The sequence below is a fragment of the Chiloscyllium plagiosum genome, chromosome 3 (assembly GCF_004010195.1).
Source record: "Chiloscyllium plagiosum isolate BGI_BamShark_2017 chromosome 3, ASM401019v2, whole genome shotgun sequence".
Classification (NCBI taxonomy): domain Eukaryota; kingdom Metazoa; phylum Chordata; class Chondrichthyes; order Orectolobiformes; family Hemiscylliidae; genus Chiloscyllium; species Chiloscyllium plagiosum.
The window spans coordinates 34,715,632-34,728,973 of record NC_057712.1 but is presented as its reverse complement, the minus strand read 5'-3'; the positions used below and the strand labels follow the sequence as shown (position 1 = coordinate 34,728,973).

General features: G+C 39.0%; 1 protein-coding gene across 3 annotated transcripts in view; it reads right to left on the bottom strand.

Annotated features, from left to right (window-relative positions):
• Positions 1-2,706: 2,706 nt before the first annotated feature.
• Positions 2,707-13,342, bottom strand: part of elovl5 (ELOVL fatty acid elongase 5) — a 99,784-nt gene continuing 89,148 nt past the window's right edge. For all 3 annotated transcript variants that reach the window (XM_043679614.1, XM_043679605.1, XM_043679622.1), the window contains exons 7-8: positions 11,457-11,591; positions 2,707-5,329 (exon numbers count right to left, since the gene is read on the bottom strand). In XM_043679614.1, coding sequence (XP_043535549.1) covers positions 5,204-5,329; positions 11,457-11,591 — 261 coding nt within the window. In that variant the 3' untranslated portion in view covers positions 2,707-5,203. The remainder of the gene's footprint in view (positions 5,330-11,456; positions 11,592-13,342) is intronic.

Below are 13,342 nucleotides of genomic sequence, written 5' to 3'. Positions count from 1 at the left end.
CCTCTACTTTTTGTCATTTACATAAATGATTTGGATGCGAGCATAAGAGGTACAGTTAGTAAGTTTGCAGATGATACCAAAATTGGAGGTGTAGTGGACAGCGAAGAGGGTTACCTCAGATTACAACAGGATCTGGATGGGCCAATGGACTGAGAAGTGGCAGATGGAGTTTAATTCAGATAAATGCGAGGTGCTGCATTTTGGGAAAGCAAATCTTAGCAGGACTTATACACTTTAATGGAAAGATCATAGGGAGTGTTGCTGAACAAAGAGACCTTGGAGTGTAGGTTCATAGCTCCTTGAAAGTGGAATCGCAGGTAGATAGGATAGTGAAGAAGGCGCTTGGTATGCTTTCCTTTATTGATCAGAGTATTGAGTACAGGAGTTGGGAGGTCATGTTGCGGCTGTACAGGACATTGGTTAGGCCACTGTTGGAATATTGCGTGCAATTCTGGTCTCCTTCCTATCGGAAAGATAGGGTTCAGAAAAGATCTACAAGGATGTTGCCAGGGTTGGAGGATTTGAGCTACGGGGAGAGGCTGAACAGGCTGGGGCTGTTTTCCCTGGAGCGTCGGAGGCTGAGGGGTGACCTTATAGAGGTTTACAAAATTATGAGGGACATGGATAGGATAAATAGACAAAGTCTTTTTCCTGGGGTCGGGGAGTCCAGAATTAGAATGGCATAGGTTTAGGGTGAGAGGGGAAAGATATAAAAGAGACCTAAGGGGCAACTTTTTCACGCAGAGGGTGGTATGTGTATGGAATGAGCTGCCAGAGGATATGGTGGAGGCTGTTACAATTGCAACATTTAAGAGGCATTTGGATGGGTATATGAATAGGAAGGGTTTGGAGGGATATGGGCTGGGTGCTGGCAGGTGGGACTAGATTGGGTTGGGATAGCTGGTCGGCATGGACGGGTCTGTTTCCATGATGTACATCTCTATGACTCTATGTACTGATTCACCAGCCAATCAGCAGAGGAGATAATGCCACTGAAAGCATTTAAAACAATAAACAGCATGTCAGTGGTTTACGGCCTCATTTACGATGAAGGAGTGCTGATTAACTGTGCATCCCAACCTAGACATGGTCAGGGATATCTAATTTAACTACTGAGTCTGTGCAACTATTGGTCCTGAGTAAAACAACTTCCCTTTATAAAGACCAGTAGTGATCATCTTAATGAAACCTCTACATTAACTGTTGTCCAAATATTGTGATTTGCCATTTTTTATGCAGTTGCCAGTTCACTCCCAAAGCTGAAGAACATGTTATCAACAAACAGCAGTTGGATTATTCAGCTTCCAGACAACAATGCTGCCTCTGCAAATGGTTACAGAGATCTACCATCTTCAGTTGGCTCACAGAATCCCTGGAAATAGACTTATTGTACAACACTGTCAGCACTTAAATCAGGATTTCTACACCAGTAGAGACCAATAAGTAAACACCATCTTCAGCATGTGTTAGCAGAAATACTTTTAAGTGGGAGCAAACTGCCCATGTGCATGTGTTACTCATATCACCAAGTTATAGCCAGACCATAGCAACACGACGGCTGGAGGAAGAGTGCCTCATCTTCCGCCTAGGAACCCTCCAACCACAAGGGATGTACTCCAGTTTCCTCATTTCCCCTCCCCCCCCACCTTATCTCACGTCAATTCTCCTGCTCCTCGGATGCTGCCTGACCTGCTGTGCTTTTCCAGCAACACATTTTCATATCACCAAGTTATAAATGGACTGGGACCACATTTCAAGTTGAGTAAAGATTTTAATTTTGTGAACTTTGAATCCATTTGCAGAGGTTACAACTGGTGAATGTACAAGTTACTCAGACACAGGTTAAACCAGCACACTCATGATTAAAGTTTTTTTTTAAAATGTAATTTGAGATTTGAGAGCAGCATTACCCGAAATATTCAGTGCCTGTATGAGAAAAGGGATACAGAATGTTGTACTTCAATAAGAACGGCATTGCTTATAGGTTGTAATGCAGTCTTCAATTAAGCCCCACAAACCAAGTGGTTACTTTCTTTTGAGATATAGGGGGAATCTAATGCAAAACTCTGAAGAACCCAAGACTGTTACTCTGCACCAATATTTGAAATGGAAAGAACTGCTTCAGCAATTCAAGCAAGTCTCAACATTGGCTGCATATTCTGGCCCATCTGAAGATACTGCTCTTTGATATCCCATGGTTTAGTTTGTATGTATGTGCGTGCTTATCCTACATTGCATTGTATAAGCATTCACAGTCGGGCTTTGATTCTTGTCTTTGCAGCATTTAAAACAACCTCAAACCTAATATGCAATCGATAGACCCTGGCTCTTTAGAAAGTTGACCATTGATAACTCTATATTCAAAGCTTTTGCTCCCATTATAAATGTTATATGTGGAACCACAAAATGTACACTGATTATTCTCTTGTAAAACATGTTGTCATTTGATGAAACAAGTGCCTTTCAGGATATTTTCACAAAGTGAATAATTGTTTGACTGACTAGAAAGACTCAAATTGTATTTTCAGGTACAGTTTCAGTAACTTTTATCCAAATTAGTAAAATTCAAGTAGAATATTGGTTAAACCTTTCCATAAATTGATTGCTGCTTCATACGATGAAGGGGATATAATGTGAAGCAACTTCTTTTCCCATCCTACCCGGAACAGGGTTTGCACACTTTACCTGTAAGTTGGGGTTTTTTTAAAAAGTCTGAAATTGTCTGCTACACTTTGGATAATGACTGACAGCTGTAACTTCCGCCTTAGCTTCAGCTAATGCTTACGAGCCCAGAACTTACAGGTAAAGTGTGCAAACTCTGTTCCGGGTAGGATGGGAAAGGAAGTTGCTTCACATTATATCCCCTGTATGGGCTATACAAAGCATGGCAATTTTACTGAAATGTTCATAAATAGAATCACCATGACCAAAGACTCACTCAGTATATAACACCAAAAATAAGACATCCAATTAAAGGGATCAGGTTTTTTTTAATATTTAGGGATAATATTTCATTAGCTATGACACTGACTCATTAGTAATAAAGACCAATATATGGTTTGTTTGAGAGTATATCACAAAATCTGTTAATGTAACATTGAAGCATTTGAGACCTACTGGTTATTAATGAACATTTAATTCAAATATGGGTAAGAGAATTAGAGTCATCATACTGCTGATTAATGTAAATTAGAAACTGCATGAACTTTGTTTTTGCACAGACCTCACTTAAACCATTGGGTAAGCCTGCAGCAAAACCTTGGACCCTGCAATTTATTTTTAAGGCATATGTGTAACTGCAAAAGTTATTTAAAGTGACACTGCTGCATAAATGTTATACTTTAAATAATTTGATACCTCAGAAACATTAGTTCATTTTAATAAATAGTGATATTCACTGCAACTTTAAAATAAAATTATTTAGACAGAAAAAAAAATCAACTTTCCAGTGTGTACTACGGCTTAAATCTGTTTCAATTACAGCAGGCTTTTCAGTGCACCTCTGGAAGATATGGAATCTTTGCACTTCTTTTAGCTACTCATCCATGGCATTTACTGCCTGATTAAAGACATAATGTGCTGCCCCAGAATCAAGAGACAATCAAGACATTCTCATAGAGTGAAAACTCTCTATTTACCTATCAATACAAGTTCACCCATCACAAGAAGGCTGAAGGACTATACCCCATCAAATATTTTGAACATGTACTGAGTGAAAAATGTCACATTTACTTCTAGGGTCTCAAATTCCTCATAACCTAACAGTGCTGCTGCACCTACACAACAATACGCCACACAAACATCAGTATACACACAGAAATGTTTTGCATTTTGGATGTAATGAGACCATGACCACATGTACATCACACAACCTGGCCACAGCAATTAAGGTACAGTCCCGACAGTTAATTCACCTCATTCACAAGACACAGGTAAGTATAACAATATAATTCAGTTACTTCATAACCTTTATTTTTGCATGATGTGCCACAAATAGGCTTTAGCCAAACAGCCAACCCTTCAAAATAGGAGTGTACCCTTGAAATAAAAGTGTGTCTCAGCTTAGGTCAACAGCACAGAATGGTTTTTGTTTACGAAAAAGAATGCCGGAAATCTGAAATAAAAGTAGCAAATCTTAAGGATACAAAGTAGCTCAGTCAGCAACTGAAACAAAAACAGATTTTTCTCTCTCAGATCTTTATCAGACTTACTCTGCATTTCCAACTTTTTTAAAAAAAAAGATCTCAGCAGCACACAAGGCTTTCAGCATTTACACAAAAGCGGAAGGTCTCGGGAGCTAATAAACTACAGCCTTAATTCTGCACTACCAGTGCAAACTGTCACAATGAACAAACAATTGTGGAAATACCTGAGAAGAACGACTGGAATTTTAGGCCAGTAACAAGGCGTACATGATGAAGGGCTGTTAACTTGGAACTTGGTCCAGGAGCAACAGTGACAAGAGTAGACTTTCACTCAATTGTCGACCATTCAGTCGAACTGGATGCATAAGCTGGATATGCTCAGCAGTTGTCCATTGTTGGATAGTCATTTGCACTTAAGAGAATTTGACTGTGTAAAACATACCTATGCAGTACTCAGTTATCTGCTCCTACACTGTGGCAGCAACTCAACACACCTTATGTTGTTAAAACAAGCAAGTCAATTATTTATAGTCAACAAAGAGGTATGGATTATCGAAACATTTAAAACATAATAATTATGCAGCATTGCAACTTTAGCTAAAACTAAGGCATGTGGGTCAACACCCTGTGCCAAATTACATTTCAGTTGAAACATATAAATATGGTTTAAGATTAAAGTAAATACAAGACAGTACCTAACACACAAAACGCAGTAAGGCAACAACAGTGTTGTAAACTAAAATCGACCACATTTTACCTGATTCACACTGGGGTCCATTGCTCTAGTGTAGGAAATATCCTATCATTTTTGAAACTATATAGGGCTGATATTATTTTCCATACCTTTCTATCACTTAGGTACACTTTCACAAATGGAAGTTTCTCTAAATTCATTTTTCTATTGATCACAACAATATTCAGTTCCAAATCCCTACCCTATATGGCTATATAATGCAGACTGGATATAGTTAACACATTGGTAACTTTTGAAATTGCCTCAAGACATCACAAAACTCTTAGTGTGCTGACAAAACGCGGTTCTAGCCCAGGGATCGATCTTAGTGAGTTTTCTTTTCTGAATAATGATCCATCTGTGTAGAAAGGCCATTTGTGTGTCCATTCGCAGCTATTGTAGAACCATTTAGACAGTCTTTGCTTTTGAAAGCACTCTTTTTCTTGTAGGTCTGAAATTGTTCAAACACAAAAGAGCAAAGAAATAAATGGAGTTTCTTTTGCAAAGCATTGCACAGTGAGCCCACTTGTAGGCAATTCTAATGAATACGTATCTTGTATACAAGCAATTTTTCTTAAAGGCATAGATAACAGTTTTTTTTAAATGTGATCCCATAAAAAATAAAGAACAATTACAACCTCTCACCAGTGTCTTACATTTTATATAGAAATGCATACATTTATACATAGGTTTGACAAAATGATTGCAGCCCCAGATAATGACATTTAAGATTTCTATTTTAACAGGAATTGTATTTACCTGCAGCGCTTGGTTTGCAAAGTCCCAGTCCCCGACAGACTTACTAACTGACTGAGGGGCAGAGTGGAGACCTGAGACAGCACATGACTCTCGGCCAACATGCCCTAAAAGGAGACACCAGGTTTGGAAGGGAGTGAAGAAACCAAAGCCCAAATCTCCAGCATGAGGCTCTGAGAAACACTCCTATTCCACAGGGAAACCTAGAGTAAAACTTTAAATTCACCTTCTGGGCTTCTCCCATGTCTGGCTCTTGATAGTTTGATCATAGAGGCATCTCTCTGCATCACCACTACCCAAGCCCTCAATTAATTCCAACCCCAGCCTTCAATTAATACTATTGATCAAAAGAAGAAGTTTGGAAACTGAATATCAGGATATGACAGGAAGATAGATCAGTAAGTTATTGTAACAGCCCTCTCCCACCCCCTCTGCCTTGTTTCTGTCAGGCAGTTAAAATTAGGGCCTAATTCTCTGCAAGGGTCTAACCATGAATTGGTGAGGTATTTCCAGATATTATATCAGATGAGTCATTCATGCTTGTATTTTATAGGTAAGTCAGAGTCACAAACAATCTAGCCTAACCACATGGACAGCACCCTCTCCATCAGGAGCAGTGCTCAGAATACAGCAACGCAGGTCAATTCGTACATGAAACTCTCAGGACATATGGAAAAATTCAATCATGGGGCCAACCAATGGAAGAAACATTGCTCTGTACATGGAATGGAAAGTTATCTCTGTGCAATCACAGACTGATTCTCTCTCCCATTTACTGCTGATAGGCTCACTACCAGCAACAAATTCGAGAAAGAAAACACCATGTGATCAGACAGAGAATAAGAAAGAAAGGACGGAAAGTGAGTGAACAAGGGGCTGAGGAATCTGGAGAAGCAGGATCTGAGGATGAGACTGGAAAATGGGACTACTGCGGCTGGGAATACACAGGTCGAGGCAGAAGATATAGAGGCTGTAAGTGAGGTTGGCAAGAGAAGGGACAGGAGGGAGAAGGCAAACCACAGGGTTAGGATGGAAGCTGCAAAGGATGCATATTGTTTGAACTTGTCAACAAAAGACCACTCAACTCGTGAGAAGCCAGGGAAATCTGAAATCACCGAGGTAATGAATTCTATCCAAATGAATGTGGAATCTTTGGCTTAAGACCTTATTAGCTCAGGAGCAGCCATGTGAGAGGAAATGTTGAGGATACTAATAGAACACTGTGAACCGTTACATTTAAATCTCTGACTGAAATCTGAGGTGCAGTAAAAAGGATGGTAACTGCCTTGTTAAACTCTTCCAGTTTTATGCATATGCAAAGAAAACACATTAGCTGCGACTTCACCCCCCTTTGTGGGAGATGTGTTTAGGGTGCTTTTTTTTGTGTGTGAAGAAGTGTGTGCCAGTTATTTTGAAAAATAACTGTTGCTAATTTATGCCTGTTGTCTCGTGTCAGTTTAAACACTGAGGTGTCTGATAATGCTTTCTTTGCTTGTTGTGGCCTTTAATGGAGGATTAATAAAATATTGATGAATTCTTCTAATTTTGTTTTTGTGCATGCCCCAATACTCCAAATGTCAACATAAATTCAGAAACTTTTGTTACTTCATGACTGTATCCTCTAATAAATGATTTACTGATAATGAAGAGGAGGCCCTGAAAACCAAAATAAAGCTCCTCTAAACCAAAGAGTAGCCCTCAAGAAAAATCTCAAGAAGAAGGCTCCAAGAAGAAAATTATTTTGGTGCCCTGGTCAAGACCTCACATTACTGATATCGAATATGAAAGTGCTAAAACTGTTTTGAAAACAACAGAATGAAAGGCTTTCTTTAAAAAGGCTTGAGACCAGTAATCTGAAACCTTTCCTCACAATGTCGATGTGACATGCTCTGAGTTTACCTGGGATATGGTCATGCATTATTTAAATTAAACTTCATTATTTTGATGCCAGTATTTCTTTGCTAGACTATACATAGCATGTCATTATTGTGATGAAATTGTTGAGGAGGTCCTTTGCTCTCCTACTGTCAAAAATGTTTAAACAACCCCAAATGCAGTAGAGACCAGAATAACTAAGCCACATTGTTTTTAGTGGTTTCACTTGTCTCTCAGCAGAATTTCATCAAGAGCTGGGTTAGTGCCAATGTGTTTTTACTAATTCTAACTGGTACTTGTGAATTTGTAACTATCGCTTGCCTGGTCAATGGGCCAGTTTGGTAGAAACGTTTTTTGTAAGATCTAGAAGTCTGTCTGTCTTTCCTCTTGCCTGGCTTTCAAAGTGGATCTCCTGGATAATTTCTACTGGGAAGGATTCTAAATGAGAGACCAAATTCCTTTTGACCAAATGTTATGCTCCATGAGCTGACAGCCTACGATGTGATGTCCCTTGACTTTCAAAACAGACTTGGGCAAAGTTCTGCATCAAAGGCTGTCAGGTGAGATGAAAGCTGTGAAGAAAACGCATTTGTTTTAAAAGTTACTATGTCAGTGTAGAGGTTATGAGTACTCGTTGGGGTCAGTGTTAGGGACCATAACAGTTTCTGATTTACAATGGTTTACATTCAGAAAACCAATACAAATTGGTCAAATTTATAGATGGTATCAAAATACCATGGGCAGTGGAATCAAGGGAGGCAAATCAGAAAATATTTAATTGGAAGAACGACTGAATAAAATTTAAACAACTGTGGAGGACTGCTTGAAAAAAGGAAATGGTCAAGTTAAGTATTCCATGGATGATGTTGAAGGTTAATTTGAAAGAGGTTGTTTAGTACAGTTAATGTTCAAAATTTCAATCAATGAAGAGCAACACTTAGCAAAGCCCAAAGGATTTACATGGCCAGAGCAACAGACTAGAAGTCAGAACAGACTCTGGTCAAAGCCTCACAAGACTGCTTCCTACCATGGACAGAGAGTGAGAGAGAGCGTGAGTGTGTCTGTGTGTGTGTGTCTGTGTCTGTGTCTGTGTTTGTGTGTGTGTGTATATGTGTGTGTCTGTGTGTTAGAGTTAAAAGAATGTGCTTTTAGAGTTGATCCAGAGGAGGTAAATGAAATGGTTAACAGAACACTAAAGATAAATCCATAAAATTATTTTAAATTCAATTGCATAACACAAGTGAGCATACATTAAAGCTAATAAAAGGCAACTTTAAGATTGATATCAGGGAATTCTTCTCAATACAAAGCCTAACAGGGCATGTAAAAGTGCATTGCAGCTGCAAACCACAAAAGCATTAGGTGCTTTAACAGAGTCTTTCTACAATGGGTTAAATAGCTTTCTTGTCTTCAATACTTGATGATTTTAAGTGATTTACTTACAATTGGTAAGACGACTAGTTGGAATGAATACAGATGATTAGATATCTTATTACCCAGTTAATAAAAATTAGTATGTGTTAATGATGGTAGAATAAAGAAAGCCTGTGCGGAATCTGTCTGTCAAAACAGCCCAATATCTCTCAAGCATCAGGTAATGTACCTCTTTGATCTTTAAAAGACTGCACTTGTTTACATAGAATCATACAGTATGGAAACAGACCCTTCGGTCTAACCATAATCCCATGCCGAACATAATCCCAAAATAATCTAGTCCCACCTGCCTGCTTCCGGCCATATCCCTCTAAACCTTTCCTATTCATGTGTCTATCCAAATGTCTTTTAAAAGTTGTAATTGAAACGGCACCCACCACTTCCTCAGGAAGTTCATTCCACACATGAACCATCCTCTGTGTAAAACATTTGCCTTTTAAATCTTTTTAAATCTCTCTCCTCTCACCTTACAAATGTGCCTCCTAGTCTTGAAATCCCCCATTCTATGGAAAAGACAACTACCATTAACTCTATCTCTCCCTCTCATTATTTTATAAACTTCTATCAGGTTGCCTCTCAACATTCTATGCTCCAGTGAATAAAAAGCGCCAGGCTATCCAGCCTTTCTTTGTAACTCAAACCTTCCGTATCTGGCAACATCCTGGTAAATCTCTTCTGAACCCTCTCCAGCTTGATAATATCCTTTCTATAACTGAGCGACAAGAACGGGACACAGTATTCCAGGAGAGTACTTACTTTAAAGGAACTTGCAGCATAGATAGCGGTTGTAATATTCCAAAAACTCCCTGTATTCTGAAAAGGTATCAGTGGATTGGATAAAAACTAATATAAGGTCCTTATTCAATAAAGGGAAGCACAAAGTAGGAACTATAGACTAGATAGTTTAATGTCTCAAAGGGAAATTGTTGGAATCTATTATTAAGGAAGTGGTAACAGGAAAGTCAAAACGCAATTCAGTAATTCAGTAGCTTGGTTTTATGAAGGGTAAAACATGCTTGACTAATTTGCTAGAGTCCTTCAAAGATGTAACAAGCCAAGGAGGGTCTTGTAGATGTAATATACCTGGACGTCCAGAAGATATTTTGATATGGTGCTGATCTTGTGATCTTAACACACAAGATCACAAGGGGTTAGGGGTAATTTATTAGCTTGGATAGAGAACTGGCTAGCCAACAGAAAGAGAACCAGGATAAAGGGGTCTCTTTTTGTTGGCAAACTATAACTAGTGGGGTGCCACAGGATTCATTTCTCAGGCCGCACTACTTACAATCTAAATGAACGACTTGGGTCAGGGATGGGAGGCACTATAGCCAAATTTGCAGATGACACTAAAATAAGTGGGAAAGAAAGTTGCAATGAAGAAACAAGAAATTTACAAATGGATATGGATTGATTTGGTGAATAGGCCAAAGGTTGACAGATAAAAGTAAAAGGTAACTTATTATCTAAATGGAGAGAAACCTCAAAATGCTTTAGTGCAGAGGAATCTGGATGTTTTTGTTCAGGAATCACAGAAAGCGAAGCATGCAGGTACAGGAGGTATAAGGATGGCAGATGGAATTTTGGCATTTATTGCTGAAGGTATGGAGTATGGAGTAGAGGAGCACTTTTGAAACTGTATAAGGCATAGGTGAGACTACTCCTGGAGTACTACTGGAGTTTTGGCTCATTACTTGAGGAAGGATGCAACTGCATTTGAAGCAGTTTAGAGGAAGTGCATAGGTTATTCCAGAGTCATAGCACACAGAAACAGACCTTTCAGCCCAACTCAGCCATGCCGACCAGGTTTCCTAATTGAACTAGTTCCATTTGCCTACACTTATCCCTCTAAACCTTTCCGGTCCATGCACCTGTCCAAATGTTTTTTGAACATTGTAATTTTATCCGCCTCTACCATTTCCAATGACAGCTCATTCCAAATTCGCATCACTAAGATGAAAATTTTGTCTTTTGAAGAGAGATTGAACCATTTAAGCCTATACTCACTGGAATTGAAAAGAATGAAAATTGATTTGATTGAGACAGATAAGATGCTAAAGGGATTGACAAAATAGACACTGAACAAATGTTTCCCCTTATGGGACAATCTGGAACGAGAGGTCACAGTTTTAGTCTGAAGGGTGGCAGATTTAAGACAGAGACAAGGAGCAATTACTTCTCTCAAAGGGTCACAAATCTGTGGAATTCACTACCCCAGAGTGGAAGATTGAGTAAATTTAAGGACGAAATTGACATTTTAATAATTAGTAACAGATTAAAGAGTTATGGGGAGCGAGCAGGAAAGTGGAATTGAGGCTGAGCTGAGATCAACTATGATTTTATTAGATGGTAAATGAATTGCCTCCTCCAGCTCCTTGTTCTTATGCCCTAAACCACGCAAAACCACTTTGACTCACTCGCCACTGATCAGGATTTTCATATATAATTGAAAATATTAAGTGGTACATAGTGTATGGGTGCAGATGAAACAGATGCCGAACATAATAACTTACCTGAATATAGAAATTAGTGAAGAGTATAATCAGAGAGATCATGTAGCCAATCTGGAAGTACAGCCAGCCACTTGGAAATCCACACGGCCAGACTACACCGAAACTGGTCTGAATTATCGTTAGAACAAACTGGAGCTGGAAAAATTGCAAACTAAAATCAGAATTTTTGAATCTAAATATATATATAAAAAACAACAAAGTAAATACAGCTTTAGAACACCATACTAAAACTAATACTACTGAACTAATCACAGCTCTGTGTGTGTGTGTGTGTGTGTTAGTGTGAGTGAGTGAGAGAGAGAGAGAGAGAGAGAGAGAGAGAAAGTACAAGACAGAGAGAGAACTTCTCACAGGCTCTGTTATAACTGCTTTGGCTTATTTACACCTGGAAACTGAAATTCTGCTGAGCTTATAGGAAAGTAACAGTAATCAGTTATTGCTACTTATTAGCACAGTTGACAACTCCTTCTACGATGTTCGCACACCAAATGTCAGACTGTAATTTTATCAGTATGTTTTTTAAGTCTCTAAATTAAGCTCAGTACCAGCTCCAGATTCCTTCTTTAACAGCAATTTAGAGTCACAATGTAGTTCTTGGTTGAATACCATAAAGTAGATCTTTCACTGACCCTTTACCAAACAGCTCTGACAATGCAAAAATACTTCCACTGCTGCCCATACCTGGTCATGAAAGGGTGAAAGGAAAATTGCACAGCCTTCAGTACCCTAATGACATCTTAGACAGAGATCTCTGTTCTTTGATGGTTATTCCCAGCCAAATTGAAAATGCATTCTTAAAGAATCTGTTTGTAATTTGCTAGAAACAGAAATTAAAGAGCACATTTATGGCATGTTTATGATGGCATTAACACATAATGAGCACCAGAAATCTTCTCGCCATCCCACTTTCCACACCCAGGTGACCCCATTTTAACCCTTGCCTCACCCCAACTCACAAAATAGATCCTTCTCAAAGATCACTTTGGTCTGAAATAAAGTGAAACCTCTGAGCTATTATTCCACTTCTCAGGCTTGGCACAATAATGTGGCAGAGGACAAATGCATTTTTAGCAGCATGAAAACCAGGCAATTTCCAATAGACAAGCCCCAAAGTGGAGAAGTTAAAATTGCCTGCCTCATCTCTCTCTCTTTCCCACCCCTTAAATGCTTTTGCCTTCCTTAAAACATCTAATATACTCAGTATATTGCTTTTCTCGATGTGTGAACCACATAAATTAATCCCGCATGCTTAATATTTCATTCCACTGCTTCATTTATTTCATTGATTGGTATAAAACTCTTCCATTTGATTCCTTCTCTTCCCAGCCCACCTTTATATTAATTCTCAAACATCTTGCTTTCAACTAACGAAATAAATTTCTCCCTCTCTCTAATTTCTGAGAATGCGCTCAAACAATATCTGATTGGAAATGATAGTCTCAATGTTGCAGTCAGCCCTTGCTTCTTACTTTGCTGAAAGCTATCCACTCAAGAAAGGGTGCCTCCGAGATGGATTCTTAGAACAGCTGGTGCTGGAGCCTACCAGGGAGAAGGCAATTCTGGATCTGGTTTTGTGCAGAACCAGAATTGATCAGGGACCTCAAAGTGAAGGAGCCACTGGGAAGTAGTGACCATAATACAATAAGTTTCAATCTACAATTTGAGAGGGAGAGGGTACAATTGTAAGTGACAATATTTCAGTTGAATAAAGGGAACTATGGAGCTATGAGGGAGGAGCTGGCCAAAGTTCAATGGTGCAATACCTTAGCAGGGATGACAGTGGAGGAACAACGGCAGATATTTCTGTGCATAATGCAGAAGATGCAGGATCAGTTCATTCCAAAAAGGAAGAAAGATCCTAGGAGGAGGCATGGGTGGCCGTGGCT